This window comes from Podarcis liolepis, assembly GCF_965112155.1.
Source record: "Podarcis liolepis genome assembly, chromosome: 14".
In the NCBI taxonomy this organism is placed as follows: Eukaryota; Metazoa; Chordata; class Lepidosauria; order Squamata; family Lacertidae; genus Podarcis; species Podarcis liolepis.
Window position 1 is genome coordinate 3,352,716 of NC_139569.1, and position 20,195 is coordinate 3,372,910.

The 20,195-nt window shown below is 44.2% G+C and overlaps 1 protein-coding gene and 1 long non-coding RNA gene across 9 annotated transcripts in view; one reads left to right on the forward strand and one right to left on the reverse strand.

Moving 5' to 3' along the window:
- SDK1 (sidekick cell adhesion molecule 1) overlaps positions 1-20,195 on the reverse strand; it is a 596,711-nt gene that overhangs the window by 130,511 nt on the left and 446,005 nt on the right. For all 8 annotated transcript variants that reach the window (XM_083474661.1, XM_083474660.1, XM_083474664.1 and 5 more), the window contains exons 21-23: positions 18,541-18,639; positions 12,484-12,675; positions 10,052-10,173 (exon numbers count right to left, since the gene is read on the reverse strand). In XM_083474661.1, the coding sequence (XP_083330787.1) occupies positions 10,052-10,173; positions 12,484-12,675; positions 18,541-18,639 (413 nt within the window). The remainder of the gene's footprint in view (positions 1-10,051; positions 10,174-12,483; positions 12,676-18,540; positions 18,640-20,195) is intronic.
- On the forward strand, positions 760-19,574 carry LOC310693136. Its single transcript, XR_014518995.1, has 3 exons — positions 760-786; positions 16,893-16,988; positions 18,568-19,574. It is a non-coding gene; the product is annotated as an uncharacterized lncRNA (long non-coding RNA).

Here is a 20,195-nt window from a genome sequence, read left to right on the forward strand (position 1 = left end):
CTGGAAACCACAGGAGGAGGGAGGGATCTTGTGCCTGGGTCCTGCTTGTGGGCTTCCTATTGAAGCATCTGTCTGGCCACCGAGAGACAAGGATGCACTTGAAAAGTTACAGATTTCCCCTGAAAGTCTGCATTCATATCTGAATGCCAATGGCCCATCTTGCTCAGCCGCACCGGTTCTTTTAGATGCATCTCACTTTTCTTTCTTGTTGGAATTGTCTGCATTTGTGCATTCAATATTTCACTTTTAAGAAACTCCCACCCCTCCTGGACTCCCTTCTCCTTGAATATTTCTGACCATGGGATCTCACCCAGCAATTCCTTAAGCTTCTTAAATCAGCCTACTTCAAGTCCAGAGGGCATGTCTGACTACACTCAGCTCTCCTTTGACTCTGTATCATGAAAGCCAGGAGGCCATGATCCCTTCCTCCCATGTCTCCCAGTGCTTCCACCTCGTCAATCAGTTCCTCCCTGTTGGCAAGGCCTCTCCTCCTACCAGAGGGGAGGGGTTGTGAGCGGGAGCAGCTTCCCGCTGTGGGGCAGGGAGGTGTGCTCGGCTCCCTGCTCCTGATTGCTTCTGCTGCTGTGGCTAAGCCTTCCAGCCGACCAATAGGACTGGCTGGTGGGTGGGGCTAGCTGCATTTAAACAGCCGCAGCAGCACTCTGCTCCCAGTCTGTTCCTGCTTTCTTCGGATCTCTCACCCTCCCTCCCTCTTAGGTCAGCTTCTTTTGCATATTGACCTTGCTACGGACTTTGGTTGGTTGCCTTGGTTGCCCAAGGGGCGTGGTAGGACTTTTTTTATCCAGTTGGCAAATTGGCACCAGCCTCTTGGTTTTTTCACCTACCTTGTAGCAATTTGTCACAACATTCTGGTATTGGCAGTTAGGCACTGGAATATGTGTGCTGCATTGGAGGATTGGCCATCATCTACCCCTCCTCTTTTGGGTATTCTGTTAAAGGAATCCAGCGGTCGTGGATCCTGTCTGATGCCCTTCTGGTGGCTAGGGCCCTGGCACGACCCCCGGTGACGTCATGGGGGAGCTTCCAGTTGTATTTGCATCAACAAGTTCCTCCCATTGGTTGTTAACCCTGATATGACTCCCGTGGAGTCTTGTATTGGTATTTCATCCAGTGCCTAAGCCAATACTACTCACATGCTGTAACCAATAAAAGTTGTGGCCTAATTTTGCCCATTAACCTAAAATAATGTGTCTTTGTGTCTTATTATACTCCTATGCGGGTGGCGGGCCCTCGACTCACAAGGGCCAGTTCTTCCAGCTTGTGGAAAATGAAATTGTCTCCAAGGCAATGGAGGAATTTGTTAGATCTTACATTTTTGTCAGAGTTTGAGTTCCAATAGATATTTTACTGACTATGGCATTTTGGATATTTGTGTAACAAATGTAATATAGGTACAGTCTTCATACTCAATAAGAGCTCTGTGTATTTTCTATCCGTGGGTCTGTATTTGACTACAAAAAGTAAAGGGTGAGTAAGCCCTGAGAGATTCATAATACCAGAACTGCTGTGCCTCTGAAATGTGAGAGAAGCATTTTAAAATTAAGTACATTTTAATTTTGCAGTTTGGGAAAATTCTATTTCTGTTGGTGAAACACACTGCCCTTCAGGCAAGTGTTATGACAAGAAGCACACTGAAGAATTTTGTGCTATTGTTAAAGGAACACCCAGATGCCAACTCTGATTCTGTCTAATGATGCAGAGTAAAAGCTTTCAATTTGCAAACCACAGGCTGTTTCCAAGTATACTGCAGACACATGATTTAGAATGACAAAAGAACAGACCAACTCTAAAACTGAGTCTTGCAAAGTAAAATGTTAGCAAGATGCGAAGGAAGGAGGAATTGACTTGGAGCTGTAAAAAGCCAGAGGAAGCAGATAAAGAAAGATTGGCTCGGATTAGCAGGCATTATATTTCAGGCTACTGTTCTTATGTCTTCAGAATGGTTTACATGGGACGTTCAAACACTGATACAAATCCTTATTTTTGCAGTTTAAGAATGACACATCTCAACACAAATGTACCCGGTGTAGCTTTTTATAGCAAAATGTAGAATAGAAACCATTAAGATGAAGAAGCTGGGAAAACAAAGGAAAGAAGCAGAAAGATTCAGAAAAGGGCCACCAAAATGAAAAGGCGAGAGAGAGGTGATGTGAGAAAAATTACACATGGCATGGAGAAGTGCGTAAGAGAAAAAATAATTATCCCTCTCTCCAACACTAGAACTCACAGACATCCAGAGAAGCTAAATGATGGAAAGTTCAGGACAGATTAAAGAATGTACTTCTTCATGCAGTGCTTAGTTAAGCCATGAACTCCCTCCCACAGGGCGAGAGCCACCAACTTGGATGGCTTTAAAAGAGGATTAGACAAGTTCATGAAGGATAAGACTGTAAATGGCTGCTAGCCAACATGGACATAGGAAGAGCCTGGTGGATCAGGCCCATCTAGTCCATCATTATCCAGTTCTCGCAGTGGCCAAGCAGGAGAGCACTCTCCCCTCCCTGCATGTTGTGAGTGTCACAACCATCCCCAGAGATGCAGGGAATGTTGTTTCAGCAATGCACTGCAGTGTAACAATGGCTTATGTGCTGACTAAGATCTGTGGTATGAACAACATCAGCATGATGCCCTGGAACCTGGATACTGTTCAGGAATCACATGCCGAGGTAAAGGTTAAATGGAAACCTCTAAAGATTCCACCAATGGTGTCTCTGAAAAATTTTACACTTCACTTGGGAAGGCAGGCGAACTAATGCCAGTGTACTGGAAGAAGCAATGATCACCCGTGTTGAAGCAATGATTCTTCAGCATCAACTTCATTGGACTGGTCATGTTGTGTGGATGCCTGATTATTGTCTTCCAAAGCAACTACTCTATTCTGAACTTTAAAATGAAAAGCGTAATGCTGGTGGTCAACAAAAGAGGTTTAAAGACTGTCTCAAGGCAAATATATATATGAAAATGTAGTATAAACACCAACAATTGGGAAATACTTGCCCGTGAGCGCTCCAGTTGGAGAACAGCCTTTACCAAAGGTGTCATGGGCTTTGAAGACACTCAAACTCAGGATGCAAGGGAGAAACGTGCAAAGAGGAAGGCAGGCTTGGCAAATCCACACCATGATCAACTCCTGCCCGGAAACCTATGACTCCACCGTGGAAGGACGTGTGGATCCAGAATTGGCCTCCACAATCACTTACGGACTCACTTTTAAAACTGTGTTTATGGAAGACAATCTTACTCAGCTACGGGAGATTGCCAAAGAAGAAGAAATGGAATGCCTGTACGCATTGTTCAAAAGGGACCAAACAACTGGAAGCAATCTCACTACCAGCGAATGGTCAGTATAAAGGAATAGTCTCAGGAATTCAGCATTTAATCTTAAAAGTACCATATAATATTATTTATAGAAATCTGTAGGTGGGAAGGAAGGAGCAGAGTTTGCCTGACAGGAGAATAAATGAGGAACGGCCAGTTGGAAATAAATAAATAAATCTAGGATACCACAGCAGAAACAAAGAGGGACATTGTTCAGAGCTAATGGAGAGGAGTATTTCTCTGAGGCACACTTAAAGACTTAAGGTGAGAAAACTCTAGAGTATTTCATTACTCAGACACATGAGTGATTGGAAGTATATTGTAAAAGGCAATTCATCCTGTACTACCCCCTTGTGGCCTATAATTTAACGCACACACACCCAGACAGCCTGTTTAGCATAGAAACTCATGAAACAGAATCTAAAAGCAGATTTCTCCACTGAGGATCAGATAAACTCCTGAGCGAGCTGGACTACAGATATAGAGGCGTGTCTGCAATTCCTGTTGTGGCTTTCTTTCTTCCGAACATTCACAAAGATCTCTACAATTTATTTATAGACTGCCACATATCTATTATGTAGTATCTCACAACAAGAAAGTCTTCCAGCTATTTCACCACTTCCTTTACTGCACTGCAAAAACAAACAAACAAACAAAATGAAAATCTGAAGCAGCTCAAGAGTAAAAGAGAAGTCATCTTTCAATCTTGCTGACTGTTTCACATCCTGGATTGATTTTTTTATTCCCCTAATGGGGCAAATTCTTAAATAATGCATACAGACAGATTAAGGATGAGGAAGGCCCAGGGGTGTATTATTTTGTGTGGGGGGGGGGGAAACCTGTGGTATGATTAGGATTGCCTTTCTCCTCACAGAAGCTTTAAGATGTACAGTGGTACCTCAGGTTAAGAACTTAATTCATTCTGAAGGTCCGTTCTTAACCTGAGGTACCACTTTAGCTAATGGGGTTTCCCGCTGCTGCCGCAAAGCCACTGCACAATTTCTGTTCTCATCCTGAAGCAAAGTTCTTAACCAGAGGTACTACTTCTGGGTTAGCGGAGTCTGTAACCTGAAGCATCTGTAACCCGAGGTACCACTGTATTTCATTTCACTTTTAATTTGAATACCGCCTTTCTATATTATTATAAGCAAGGCAGCTTACAAGCTGAAGAAACGACAAAGATCACACACCTTTCAACAATCTGATCCGATATGAAAAAGTCACAATAAAAACGTAACTTTGAAATGAACAGCTTATGTCAAATAAAGTAGTATTCAATAATACATTTGAATACAATGGTATGAGAGTCACAGAATTGCACAAGGCACAGATTTCTCCACCGTGGTGTCTCCACATAGAGAAAACTACACCTGTTGAATTATATCCTACTAGGTAGGCATTAGGGACGCGGGTAGTGCTGTGGTCTAAACCAGTGTTTCCCAACCGGTGTTCCGTGGCACACTAGTGTGCCGCGAGACGTTGCCTGGTGTGCCGTGGGAGGGAGGCGGGCGAGTCGGGCGGCGAGAGGCGGGGCGGCGGCGGCGAGGAGAGGCCGCCCAGCGCGGGGCTCTCGCCGTCTGCCTGCCTGGCTGCCTGCGTGGCGCTGACGTCACGGGGCTGTAACATGCCCCACATAGGCACACGCGGGGCGGCGAGCGAGCTCCCTCCCACATCCCATCGCCGCTCGCTTCGGCCGGCCTACTGGGCTGTCGCAGGCGGAAGGCCTGCGCATGCGCGAGGTTTTCGCGCCTTCGGGATTCCCTTCACGCCTTCCTCCTCCTTGATAGCGCGGGAAGCGGCAGCGCGAGACCGGCGTTGAGCCTGGTAGGTATTGCGCTTGCCAAGGCAGTCATTTGGGAAATGAAAACTTGCAAAGCAAGCAACCAGTTCAATCTGAAGTACGTGTATGCTTAATATCCTGTATCTGAAACCTGTTCTGCCCCCTCCCCCACACTTGGTGCCATTTTCATCTACACATGCAGCAGAGTAAGTTGACCCAGAATAGTACCAATTCAGATGGCAGATGGGAGAATGACAGTGCTGAATGCTTTCCCATGTACAGTGGTACCCCGCAAGACGAATGCCTCGCAAGACGGAAAACCCGCAAGACGAAAGGGTTTTCTGTTTTGGAGGCGCTTCGCAAGACGAATTTCCCTATGGGCTTGCTTCGCAAGACGAAAGCCCGTAGGGAAATCTCCGGGGACCTCTTTTAAATGCTGGCGGTGGGGAGCAAAGCCTTTCCCCCCCTCCGGCCTTCAGAAGAGGTCCAGGAAGGCTGGCGGGGGCCGAAAGGCTTTGCTCCCCACCGCCAGCATTTTAAAAGCAGTCCGGGATAGCAGGGAAGAGCTTCCCGCTATCGCGGACGGCTTTTGAAGGCAGGCGGGGGGGAGCAAAGACTTTCGCCCCCCGCCCGCCTTCAGAAGAGGTCCAGGACCTCTTCTGAAGGTGGGCGGGGGGCGAAAGTCTTTGCTCCCCCCTGCCTGCCTTCCCAGGGGCTTTTACATCGCCCCGGACAGCGGAGAAGTCCTCCGCTGTCCCGGGGTTTTTTAAAATGCTGGGGGTGGGAAGAAAAGCCCTTGTCCCCCCCCCAGCCTTCAGAAGAGGTCGGGGGACAGACTGTCCCCGGACCTGGTCTGAATGCGGTTTCCATAGGAACACATTAATTGATTTTCAATGCATTCCTATGGGAAACCGTGCATCGCGAGACGAAAAACTCGCAAGAAGAAAAAACTTGCGGAACGAATTAATTTCGTCTTGCGAGGCACCACTGTAGAACAGTCCCTGCAAATAAAAACCTAGCATATTTGGAAGAGGGATGCTAGCCTAACCATTACCTTCTATGCTGTTACTATTTTTTAATTTTTTTTTACATAAGTAAAAAGTGACCTTTCCCCATCTGGCATGGTGGTGTGCCTCGAGATTTTTTTCATGAAACAAGTGTGCCTTTGCCCAAAAAAGGTTGGGAAACACTGGTCTAAACCACTGAGCCTTGGGCTTGCCAATTGGAAGGTTGGAGGTTTAAATCCCCGTGACGGGGTGAGCTCCCGTTCCTCAGTCCCAGCTCCTGCCAACTAGCAGTTCGAAAGCACATAGGTACCGCTCTGGCGGGAAGGTAAACGGCATTTCCGTCCACTGCTCTGGTTTCGCCAGAAGCGGCTTAGTCATGCTGGCCACATGGCCCAGAAAAACTGTCTGCGGACAAACGCCGGCTCCCTCGGTCAGGAAAGCGAGATGAGCGCCACAACTCCAGAGTTGTTTGTGACTGGACTTATCTGTCAGGGGTCCCTTTACTTTTTAGGTAGGCATTAAAGGCACAGCGTCTTAATGGGGGAGGGGATATCTTGGTTTAGAAGGTAAATGTAAAGGGAGGGCCTGGTTTTTTTTTATTTTTTGTACATCAACTAACAAAGTTTAGCACACAAATACTGATAATATCCCTTGGTATGATGTCTCTCCTCCTCCTTGCATGAGAGGCTTCCTTCCCAAATATTAACACCCGACACAACGTTTGAGTATTTCTTAGTCTCTAACCAGTTGCAGAATTCCAACATTCCAATTTAAAACTGGCTGATGGGAAAGACAACAGCAACCAGTTAGATGCCTTGGGAAGTTCACTAATGGGGCATGATGGAGGGTCCCTCTAGACTAGACACTAGTGGGTTTTTGTGAGTATATTCTATAAGGTGTCAGAGACGCAACAAAGAACATTAGTTGTGGATTTCTAAAGAACATCATCTTCCTTCACTAGTTCTGAGGTATGAAAAGTGACAGGATTTCTCTGGTACAAGATGGAGACAGAATAAAATTGCAGAGTTTTGAAAAATTGAAAAACAAAATGCGAGATTGGCTCCATTATTATCAAATAATGGAGGCATACAAATTGGACAAAAAAGTTGGTTTCCAGGTGGAAAAATCAAAATTGGAAACAGAATTGTTAGATCCAAAAACCAAGAATTTGTCAAGAGTGTATAACTTGCTGTTGAAATGGAACACTCAGGATGAAACGGTGAAATCAGCTATGATTAAATGGGCACAAGATGTTGGACATAACATAATGATGGCTGGCTGGGAACGGTTATGGACCACAGGTATGAAATTTACAGCATGTAGTGCCCTAAGAGAAAATTTAATGAAAATGATTTATAGGTGGTACATGACACCAGTCAAGCTTGAAAAAATCTACCATTTGCCCGATAATAAATGTTGGAAATGTAATGAGCCTGAAGGTACATTCTTTCACCTTTGGTGGACGTGCCCAAGGATTAAGACATTCTGGGAGATGATTTATAATGAAATGAAAAAGGTCTTTAAATATACCTTCCTTAAGAAACCAGAAGCCTTTCTCCTGGGCATGGTCGGCCAATTGGTATTAAAGAAGGATAGAACTTTCTTTATGTATGCAACAACAGCAGCAAGAATACTCATCGTGAAATATTGGAAGACACAAGATTTACCCACCAGGGAAGAATGGCAGATGAAGTTGATGGACTACATGGAATTGGCGGAAATGACTGGCAGAATCCGAGACCAGGGAGAAGAGTCGGTGGAAGAAGACTGGAAAAAGTTTAAAGATTATTTACAGAAATACTGTAAAATTAATGAATGTTAGAAAAATGTTGGAATGAAGTTATATGGCTTTAGCAGAAATGTTATAAGGAATTAAGTATAAATAGATTAATAGAGTATTAAAGGGAAAAATAAGGTTAGAATGTGTTAAGACAATTATAGGATAGAAAACAGAGGAAGATGGAAAGGAATTGCTGAAACAATTAATAGAAGTGGAATACAAAAAGGGAGGTGTGAGGAGGTTGTGGAAATAAGTGAAAGAAAGATAAGATATTGAAATTGGACTGTGTTTTAAATGGTTTTTGTTTTGTTTTGTTAGTTGTATGTGTTAGTGTTTTGTAGTGTTTTTTGTATTGTATTGTATTGTATTGTATTGTTTTGTTGTCTTTTTTGTTTTTTTGTAGTGTTGTGTTTAATTTGTTGGAAAACTAATAAATATTATTTTAAAAAGAAAAGAAAAGTGACAGGATTTCAGAAGGAAACTGTGGGACATGCAGAAGTTGGAAGCAAAGCTGTGTAGCCTCAAACTTTTGCAGGTGTAGACAGTATTGAAAGCAGGATGTTGTAGAAGCAGCACAATACCACCATGGGCACAAATAATCAGGAATGAATAATAAGAAAAATCTCTAGTGGGGTGCTAATTGTGGTGCCCCTCTTGTTTATCATATACACCACAATCAGAGGTACATTGACTTTAAACCATGGACAGTAAATTGCATTTGTTATCCGTTGACAGACTTAGCTTCCATAAACTTGCCTAATCCATTAAAAGAAAAAAAGAAAGAAAGAAGAAAAGAAAAGAAAGAAAGAAAGAAAGAAAGAAAGAAAGAAAGAAAGAAAGAGATTGAAAGAAAGAAAGAGATTGAAAGAGAGAGAGAGAGACAGACAAATAATCATTCCCAAGGCCAGTGAGCTGAGACACATTTTTATATTTTTAGATCCTGTACAATTGCAAATGTACTGATAGTGACATAAGCATCAAACCTTAATAAAGTGCTCAAGATGGAAATATTTTTATACAGCCAAGCAGGAAGATCATGCTTTTGAAAATAGCTTTCATCTAAATGCATTTCTTAGCATTTCTCCCTTGCTCTCCCTTTGAAGAAAGCTAATAGCTTACACACTCTTAATTATCAACTCGGTGCATTTAAAGGCAACAGTAAATGCTCTCACCTTTGCCCCTGTTCTCTGAATAGAATGGAAGGCCAGCCTTGTTCATTGTCTGGATGCAATTTCTGTTCCTTCTTAGTGGAGAAACATCTATCCCCTCTTTTAACAGGCATCCTGTTACCACTTCCCTGTAGCAGAAAAGCCAACCACTTGACTCCCCTGCAAGCCAGGCAGATCCATCAGCTCACTTGCTAACTACAGTGGCACCTTGGTTCTCAAACTTAATCCATTCCAGAAGTCCGTTCCAAAACCAAAGCGTTCCAAAACCAAGGGTCACTTTCCCATAGAAAGTAATGCAAAATGGATTAATCCGTTCCAGACTTTTAAAAACAACCCCTAAAACAGCAATTTAACATGAATCTAACGAGACCATTGATCCATAAAATGAAAGCAATAAACAATGTACTGCAGTCACACAATCAATCAATCAGTAGCTGAACTGGATTCCACACAGTCAGAAAAACAAAAGAAAAAAGCCGCAAAAACAAGAACGCAAAATAAATAGCAAAAACAGACAGACCTCAGCGTAACACTCAAAACGGAAGTGTGGCACTCAGTACGGAAGCTTAACACTCAAAGCAGAGCACTTTCGCCTTCCAAAAAAAGTTTGCAAACCGGAATGCTTACTTCAGGGTTTGCAGTGTTTGAGTTCCAAGTTGTTTGAGTACCAAGGTGTCTGAGAACCAAGGTACCACTCTATACTTATTTGGTACATTTGCTCTAAGACCTCACTCAGGAACGCACAGCCAACAGCCTATGAGATATCGCTCTTGTGAGTCTGATGCTGCAACAAAACAACATCATCTTTTCGAGGGGAATCACCAACTTCAATCTTGAACCTTTTCCAATTGTTTTTAGGAGACTCTCGTGGTCATACTCTAGCAGCTAAAAATCAAAGGTGATCATATTTTTAGTTCCTCAGAATTACTTCATTAAAATGGAAATCTTAAACCTCATCCACAAATATTTTGCATACCTGGCCTTCCACTATCCATTTGGAGATGGATGTTTTCCCATCGTACCCAGGCCGGAACTGAAGGGTGGCAGAGCGGGGGCTGATGTTGGAAATGACCAAATTGGATGGTGCACCAGGAAGCTCTATATATGGCAACACACCAAACAGAAAGAGAGGGAGAAAAAGAAGACAGAGTCAGGGGATAAATACACAGCTCAACATTTCAACATCTTGAACAGCTGCAATAATAATAATAATAATAATAATAATAATAATAATAATAATAATAATGATAAAAATAAATAAATAAATAAATAATTTTACTGTTTATACCCCACCCATCTGGCTATTATTTTCCAGTGGCAGATCTGAACATCAGAAGTGACCCACTGGATCGCAAAAGAGCCAACCTGCTCCAACATCCTGTTTCTCTCTCTGGCCTTCAAAGGAACGACAAAGAGGATATGAAGGCGAAATTCCTTCCCCCATTGTTACTCTCCAAGAATTGATAGTAACAAGACTATTGACTCTGAATCAGGACATTGTCTGGAAGTTTTGAAGATGAACCATTCTCTGCTATGGGTATCTGTGATGGGATGATGAGCTGCTTGTGCGTAAAAGCGTAGTCCCTCAGAGTCTGTGCAAGTTCACAAACCTCTGTCTGTGACGGAGCCCCTCAGACATGGCTCCTCTAGTCACTTGCAGATTCCGACAGTGGTTGTTTTCGGAATCGTTTCCAGCATAAAAGTTCCTTAACGGAAACACGCCTTCTGGACTCACGGCGTGACAGTTTCCGGCGAGGCGTGGGTCTCCCTATGGGAACTTCAGATACCTCCCCACTGTTCTCGCTGGAAGTGTCTCTGAGCCCTCCCACCTGCTCGCATTCCCTCAGAGATCCACTCCTCCCCCTGCTGGTTCCTGCTTCAGCTGTTGAGTCTCTCCCAGCCTCCCTGAGCCCCTCCACTACCTGTTCCTCCGATGGCAGTTCCCTGACAGTATCAAAAGAATCTTTATATCTTATAGAGCAGTGTTTCCCAACCGGTGTTCCACGGCACACTACTGTGCCGTGAGACATTGGCTGGTGTGCCGTGGGAGGGAGGCGGGCGAGTCGGGCGGTGAGAGGCGGCGGCGGCGAGGATCCGCATCGAGCCGGGGGCGGCTCCGCAGTGGTGGTGCCGAGCAGCGGGGCAGCGCGTGCAAAAGGGAGGAGCGCGAGACAGCGGAGGAGGAGGAGGCCGGCATGTCCGGGCAGCAGCAGCAACAACAGCAGCAGCAACTCCCGGCGACGGCTCCTCAAGCCCCGCCGCTGCCCCCTCCTCCGCCCGCTATCGCCGCCACCACAACAGCCGCCGCCGCCTCAGTTGCCGCCGTCCCTCAGTCCCTCGCTCTGCTGCCTCCTCCCACCCCCAAAGCTTGGAGGTTCCCCGGCAAGGGGGAGGGGAAAAACTTTCACTTTCGTGCGTCCCTCCCGGCGTGACACTGCGCGCTGACGTCACGGGGCGGGGCTTTAATGGTGGTGTGCCGCGAGATTTTTTTCAGTAAACAGGTGTGCCGTTGCCCAAAAAAGTTTGGGAAACACTGTTACAGAGAGCTCTATGTGCATTCGAAGCTTGGATAATACCTCAAAGCAAGTGACTCCTTGGTAGAAATGGGATTGACAGTGAAACAAAATAATCATGATAAATGCATAATGATGCAATTCTGGTTACAGATAGGTAGCCGTGTTGGTCTGCCATAGTCAAAATAAAAAAATCCCTTCCAGTAGCACCTTAAAGACCAACTAAGTTAGTTCTTGGTATGAGCTTTCGTGTGCATGTGTATCTGAAGAAGTGTGCATGCACACGAAAGCTCATACCAAGAACTAACTTAGTTGGTCTTTAAGGTGCTACTGGATGCAATTCTGGTCATTGTATGTGGATAGCAAGGCACTAAAAGTGGTTTGAGTGCCTCCTCATCTCACCTGCCACTCAACTCCCCACATGGGCTACCATTCCTGAGAAGTAGGAGAGGGGAGGAGTAGCTCAGCTCTGACTATTTTCTTCTCCGCAGCCCCGGCAGCTTGCTAGAGTGCAGATTCTAAGTCTCTGCTTCCCATCTCGTGTAAGGCATTCATGAAGGTGTAGATGCAATGGCACAGAGTTAAGGACACTACATTAATGCAGGGACTTGATTCCTTTAACTACTCATTTCACCATTAGCCTTGAAAAGGCCCCAGTATAACCTCCCACCCAAATCTTTCCTGAATCATGTTATATGACAACCACGCACCAGACCATTGCAAATATGAAAGATATACCAACATAAATATATCTCCTGCATTTCCATTTTTCACTTTATTTCTGTAAGTAGCCCTTGTGATCCTTTGGCATTAAAAAAAAAAATAGAAGAAGAGTTAATTATACCCATCACACACCAATATTTCTGGGGCTGTTCCGATTTCTGTTTTTACCAACCTGGAGGAACACCAGACGAAATGGTTGATGAAGTGACCATGCCGGTCCCCTTTGACGTCTCTGCCGCTACCTCTATCGTGTAAGTGGTGAGAGATGACAAGCCTGTAATTTTGTACTCAAGGGTTGTGTTAGCAAGAGTGCGAGCAAGACGCGATTCATTTCTGCTGTACACCTCCCAGGAGATTTGGTAGCCTGGAAAGGGGAAAGAAAAAAAGGACAGAGAAATCAAGCAGCTGTTATCAGAGGCGTCTTCCACGCCTGTTCCCTGTGCAGTCTTAAAAATCTGTTCAAAGAACAGCTCAGTGACTTGGCCAAGGAGCCTCAAGTGTGTTGATACTCTCCTTAAACAGAAAAGCACTTTTCTATGTAGCAATGTTTGCTCATTAAGCTGGTGTCAACTGCAGCAAAGCAAAGGGTCCTGCCCCCCTGGGCTGAAGCAGCTTCACCTGCCCATTCTGCTGCCCATGGGGCTTCAGAGAGTGACATGCCGACAGAGCCCTCAGCTGTGCTTGCAACCCAAGGGCGACTCAGTGGCAGCTCAGTTCTTGCTTCTTCAACATCCGCCTCAAGCATCAGGAAAGTTTATTTCTGGATCATTTTATTTCTCTGCTCCTCCCACAAGTAGCTAGTCCCACATGCGTAACCAACTGGTTCACATGTACTTGTCCCCAACATCCAGGTTTGAGGGTTATTTCCTGCAGCGCATAACCAGATTATAAGTATAGTACAGGTATAAACAAATGTCAGGGACACCCCCCCCCCCAGTGTGGTGTAGTGGTTAAGAGCGGTAGTCTCGTAATCTGGGGGAACTGGGTTCGCGTCTCCGCTCCTCCACATGCAGCTGCTGGGTGACCTTGGGCTAGTCACACTTCTCTGAAGTCTCTCAGCCCCACTCACCTCACAGAGTGTTTGTTGTGGGGGAGGAAGGGAAAGGAGAATGTTAGCCGCTTTGAGACTCCTGAAGGGGAGTGAAAGGCGGGATATCAAATCCAAACTCTTCTTCTTCTTCTTCTTCTCCCTCTCTGTCCCTGGCTTATGGTGGCATCTTCAGTTGCTGGAAGGAGGGGGCTTACAAACACTTCCTTTTGTGCCATGTTTCTTGGCACAAGTCTATGCTTAAAGCTCCGTGTCCAAGTGGTTGTTTTGTTTTTTTATCTCAGTGCTTTCCCCAGAAACTTGTGTTTTACTGAACAAAAGACAACCAGTTTTTCTGCAGATTGCTGTTTGCTCCAATTCAGCAGTAAAACATGGGTTTTCTTAGGGAAAGCACTGGGATGAAAAAAATCCCAAATGCTCATATACTGAGCATTAAAGCCCAGATCTTTACAGTGGAACCTCGGTTCTCGAACATCTCCATTGACAAATGATTTGGAACCTGAACGCTGAAAACCCAGAAGTAATTGCTTCTGTTTTTGAACGCGCTTCGGAAGTCGAAAGGCTTCCGCTGCGTGTTTTTCCTTTTTTTTCAATAGATTTTGCTGACCGCCCATTTATCTTCAGTTTTCGAACGTTTTGGAAGTCGAACAGTCTTCTGCAACGGATTACGTTTGAACCAAGGTTCCACTGTACCTGGAAAGCACTGCATGAAAGGACGTCCAGATGAGCCCAGGGCCATGTTGCATGTTTTGACAGAGCAGCATAAATCTTATACAGTGGTACCTCTGGTTATGTACTTAATTTGTTCCGGAGGTCCGTTCTTAACCTGAAACTGTTCTTAACCTGAAGCACCACTTTAGCTAATGGGGCCTCCTGCTGCTGCCGCGCCGCCGGAGCACGATTTCTGTTCTCATCCTGAAGCAAAGTTCTTAACTTTTTCTGGGTTAGCGGAGTCTGTAACCTGAAGCGTCTGTAACCCGAGGTACCACTGTACTGCGTCAGACCATTGACCCATCTAGTTCAGTATTGCCTGCAATGAGAGGCATCAGCTCTCCAGGATTTCAGGCAGGATTCTCTCCCAGCCTTACCGGGAGAGGCCAGCAGGGACTGAGCCTGGGACCTTCTGCATGCATAGCAGATGTTCTCCCACTTTGTATTAAGCAAGCCATTATTGCCCTTATTAACTGCAAACCAGGCAACCAACAAATACATCTATCTTTTCTTTCCTGCCTTTTTATTTCTTTGTATTTTGAGGATTTCGAGGAAAGAAGCCGTTTACTCATTTAGATTCTCTATACCTTCAGGGAGTCCATCCAGCACTAGATCTGGTTTGTAGAAGCTTGTAAGAGTTTGAGATCAATCGCTGAAAGGTGGTGACATTATTGATACTAATATTTTTAAAGCAGTTCAACAAACTAGAGGAAAAACACCTGTGCATCTTTACACAAGTGATATATTGTACTAGGGAAAAGCTACTGTCACTGATGAGGCCTTATGGAAAACCTTACAAATGAGATGCTACTTAACCCAGAAGAACATGCTGAGAATTTTAAAACAATATGTGGGGGGGATCTCGACAGCTGCCCTTGCATATACTTTTTTACGCAGGGTGGATCATTATCTTGCCTTTTCCAACCTTGTACAGGAAAGCCATTGTCCTTATCTGTGCAGCACCTGACCCTCCAACCTCACTTTTCTATTGTAGACTTGCTTGTTAAGCCATTCACTCCTTTCCTCTTTCATTTCTGCCTGCCTTCGGTGAACTTTCCAGACTGTCTATAACCCAATTTTCTCAATTTTGCTTCTGATTTTGCTTGTTCTCCTCTCTCCCTCCTCTGAACCCCTGGTGACAACTTTATTAACTCTGGAGCACATTTGTGAACCTTTCTTGTGACAGCCGAGAGAGAGCTGGTTGGAAAAGTTTGCTTGATTGCAACTTCCCTGGTGATTAGGATCAGGGCAGGAAGGTACAGGACACTCTTGAAGGGATGCGAATAGGATGTGATTCAAGCCCACTAGCGTAAGAGAGGACAGCTCTCCAGCAACTAGCTTGGTCATGAAACAACCACATTGGCCCTTCCAGACTTGCTGAATGACAAACTTGGATGGGATAGTATTTTCAAGGACAAATAATGATGATTTTGACATGATACACCATCATCTACTATCTTTTATCTGAAAACGGTCTCGGAGGTAGAGACATAAAATATATAAGGAATAACTCAAGTGATTTCTAATAGTAAAAGTGTCTTTCAGGAAGGTCAAAAAGATTGCTGCATGTTTACCAACGCAAATCTACAGAATAAAAGGATGTCTTATCTGTTTTGTATCACATAATTGCTGGATTTCGTATGGCACACTCAATTTTTCCATGAACCTCTACTGCCACGTGACCACAAAAACCTATGTGAGGGCAAGATATTTTGTTTTGCACTCTTATCCTTACGAAAGTTATCTTCAAAGGCATCGCTTGCCCATCTGATGAGCTCTGCAGCAGTTGAAGTGCCAAAGCTTTATCCTGTCACCCTGCCACAATGGTTGTGTGAACTGGCCCTGAGCAGGCAAAAAAACCCACCAGCAACACACCAAATGTTCTACTTCTGAAAAGGAGCCCAGCCAAACCAGATAAAAACAAAACACATGGAGCCCAACCTTGCTAGGAAGGAACTGAACTTGCAGAAGAAACTATGAAGTCCAAAGGAAGAGGCAGATGGAAGGAAGTTTTTCTAACTTTTAAAAGGCAGAAACTGTGCAAGATGAGTAGCATCCTAGAAGAACTGAAGAGGCAGAGGCAATTGGGTTTTATCTGACTCCAGTTTCAGGCAGGAGAAGAAGCATTCCTTGTTCTCTGGCATTAGCCCCTTCTCCATAAGCTGCAGCCTAACTGAAACTAATGACCAGAAGAGTTTCAGAAATAATTTTCTGTTGATCTGGAGTAAATTCTGTATGAGAGAGCAGTACATCCAATCACAAACTGTCCGTCTGCATCCAGGCCCTCATAAATCAGAGTTTGCTGAGGGAGAGAGGAAGATACTGAAATTTACAATGAGAGCAACGGGCAATTTACCAAAGCTGGCTTGCTCCCTCCTAATGCCCTCTGTGCTTTCCTCTCATTCCGCACACTAGAATTAAAAACCAAGTCACAGCAAATGACATCCATGCACCGAAGTGATGAAGTGGGAGCCTCCTAAGCACTCTTAGGTTTCTAAGCAGCATTGGATAAGCCACTGAACCATTCAAGGGAAATGAATGATTTCGCCACCTCCCATCTCCCTGCCTTAAATGCAATGTTCACCGTAACAGGGGAGCTTTTTCTTCCTTATAAACCTTGCCTGACATGTCTCTAGGCCTACATTTCCTCATAAATAAAAGGGATCTTCACTTTCCTCCCCCTTTCCTAAAATAATTTGATTCAGGTATAGAACGAACTGTCACCTTACTAAGCCAGCTTCAAAGCTTCCATAGGACCTGGTTGCATCCCCGTTGGCTAGGGCCATCATGTTTCATCTTGTTCTCTGCTTTTTGTTTTCTAGCAACCACATGGACTAAACATGGTTTTCTCTAGGAGGAAATGTTTCATAACACACCCACAATGACATGGCACAGAATCCATGATGGAATCATTACTGGTTTGTTACTTGTACCTTTGACACTAAAAACCACAAATAACCACATTTAACAGTCTAAAACACAACCAAAAATCATAGCTGTCAACTTTTGCCTTTTCTTGTGAGGAATCCTATTCGGAATAAGGGAATTTCTCTTAAAAAAGGGAAACATTGACAGCTATGCCAAAAATGCAACATTTAATAAATCTACATGGCGGAGGGGAATGAATTAAAGCAATCCACCAAGCAGCATTTCACCTCATCCCTCTCAAAAGTTTGGGCAAAGCGATGGGTCTTTAATTGTCATCAAATTCTCAATAAAGTTGGGCATAACACACCTCTGAGAGGAGGTCATACCATAAGTTGGTTGGTGCATGAGCTCAGCACATGGGTATGATTTCATTGCCTAGTTGCCACATTTTGGGTTGAAAGCTTCCAGCAATTGTTGAGATCACTTTCAAGCAGGCAGGCAGGCAAGCAAATTTTATTGTTTTTTGTGACCATATAACTTCCATAGAAGGAAGTATCCAAGTCAAAAAACACCAAAACACATTTTTAAAAACAACAACATTAAAATACATTTTGGCCTGGCCTGGCAGCCCAGTGGTCAGCATCGTCTTCACCTTAGTTTTCAAAGGCCTGTCTGAACAGGAAGGTCTTAGCCTGCCAGAGGAAGGATAACAAGGAGGGCACAAGGCTGGCCTCTCTTGGGAGAGAATTCCACAGTATGAGGGTAGCCACAGAAAAGGCCCTGCCTCTCTTGAGCCACCACCAACTGAGCCTCTAATGTTGCTAGGACTGGGAGAAGGTGTTCATTCAAGGATCTTAACAGCCAGGCAGGTCCATATGGGAGAAACGATCTTTCAGGTAGTGGGGTCCAAGGCATACACATAGACCCAATTAAATCACATGCATGTGAGAAATACGCGCAGCACAGAAGGTTATTAAAACTCTTTAAAGCTTTTTGTCCAATACCCACGCTGTCTCTGCCTAAATATGTGGGATCCACTGCTGTGTGGATTACCAATAATGAAGCAATGGGTGTCTTTGCATTCCAAAGGTCACAAGTTTCATGTGCATAAATAGCAAAGAAGCATGGCCCAGTGAAACCTCTGCCACTGACAGCAAAAGAAAACACATTTTTTTGGAGCACATCATACATGAAATACATAAATGGGATTTTGGTCAACAGGGAACTAACATTTTCCAGACCCAAGGGGCAACATGAAGATTAAGATTTTAATGGATTTTGATATCCTTGTTATAAATTCAACCCTAAAAAGTCTTGACAACTGGAAACAGTGGCTCTCCAGATGTGGGGAGCTAAATTGCCGCACAGACAACTTTTCTAGAGGCCATGACTGTGAGCTGGTTGTAACTACCCAATGACCTCTCAATACACACCTTTGCTGACTCTTCAAGCTTTAAACAGTAGTAGCGGCAAGCTTGAATTCTCCGCCAGAAGCTCTCGATAAAAGCTGGCCATATTGATCACTGCAGTACAATGAGTTTCTTTCTTTTTCTCCTATTCCCCTCCCCATCTTTTCGTAAGTGGCTGCTTGCTGATACTTGCCTGTAATGATGCCATTTTTCTCTACAGGCTCTTGCCAGCTGACCTTGAGCGAAGTGTCCAGAATCTCAGTGAAACTCAGGTGCCCCACAGCTCCTGGCTCTGGCAATCAGAAAAAGAAATCTGTTATAACAGGAGAGGCTCTGTTCACTTCAGATCTGATTTAGCCAAAGAGAGAAAACAGGCACCTAGGCCAGGGCTACTACCAGCAGAGAGTGCTGTCAGAGCAATCAATGTGCTAAGGACCATTCTAATTATCACCTGCATGAATGATTTTACCCCATCCTCCTTTCACAGAGCTAAGGAGAGTGGCAGGAAGAGATTTAGCCACACTGGTTCAAATTCTTTTCTCTTCATTGAATATAATCAGATCAGGCTGAATCCTGAAAAACAGCCTCATGTGCTGTTGCCCCTTGTGGAAACAAAGCATCTTGTTGGAGGGTGTGTGGTGTTGGGCTCACATCACCACATGTGGCAGACCTGTGAAAAGGTGGCCACATTCTGAGAGGAACTGTTGAAAGAAATTAGAGGCATATCTGCACAAAATATCATCAAAGGGCATAGTCGCCTTTACTTAATCATTACCTAGTGGTCAATATGAATCTGCATTTTAAACATCTTATTGGGCAGCTTTTATTAGCAGCCAAGGCAGTAATAGCTAGATATTGGAATTTTTAGAGGCTGTGCATTGACCACATGGTCTAAAGAAGTCTGGCAATTAACATGGATAGAAAAAAACCTGACTACTAAGCTAAAAAGAGAAAGGGGAACAAAACGAAAAGATCACATTTTTTGTGTATTGTCATACTGTTATTATGTACAGCACAAAAGAAGAGGGCATAGGACCTCACCCACATTACAGACTTTCTTTGGTTGCTGTGCTTGCACACAACTGCAACTGTCACACAACTGGAATACGACAACTTAAGGGACGGAAGTGTGAATGTAACAAGCTCTGATGTAATTCAATCCCATGCCTTTGGACAGGGTGGGTTTTATTGTTTTGTAAGAAAATAAATTTCCTGTCATATTTCTAACTGGTTGTTATTTCACCTTCATAACAAAGTCTTTAAAATAATAAAATAAAGAAAGCCAACCACCTTTCCCCCATGTCTTTTGCAGGTGCTGAATAAATGTCTGCAGTGTCAATTACATTTGAGCAGGGACTTTGCAATAGTGAAGGGCACATGGAGGTCAAGGATATCCACCCACTGCTTAGAAAAGCCCGTTCCCCAAAAGCACTTTCAAAATGCCACTCACAGGGCAAGGATCTTCAGCACATGCGTGTAACTGGGCGGAACTTCTAAAGGAAGCTTTACAGCTTAAGCTCAACAGCACTTAAAACAGTATTCTCTGGTGGGCAATGAAAACAGGGTAAAATAGAGCTAGCATCCAAAAAAATGTGCTGTCTTAGTTCAATCTTGATCTTCAATGAAGGCACAGAGACTGATTTGTGGGACTGCTAGCTCTCCTCACTTCCACAGATTTATTGAGAAGAGAGAGGCTTCTGCTCACTTTGCATTCACTATGCTTCTAATACTTGGATCCTTGCCAGACTGGGCTGTCTTCCTGCTCTGCTGACATCAGTTGGCAATTCATATTCTGTTTCCTCTTCACTTTTACACAGGCTCTGATTCCTCTCCAGCTATGGAGAAGAA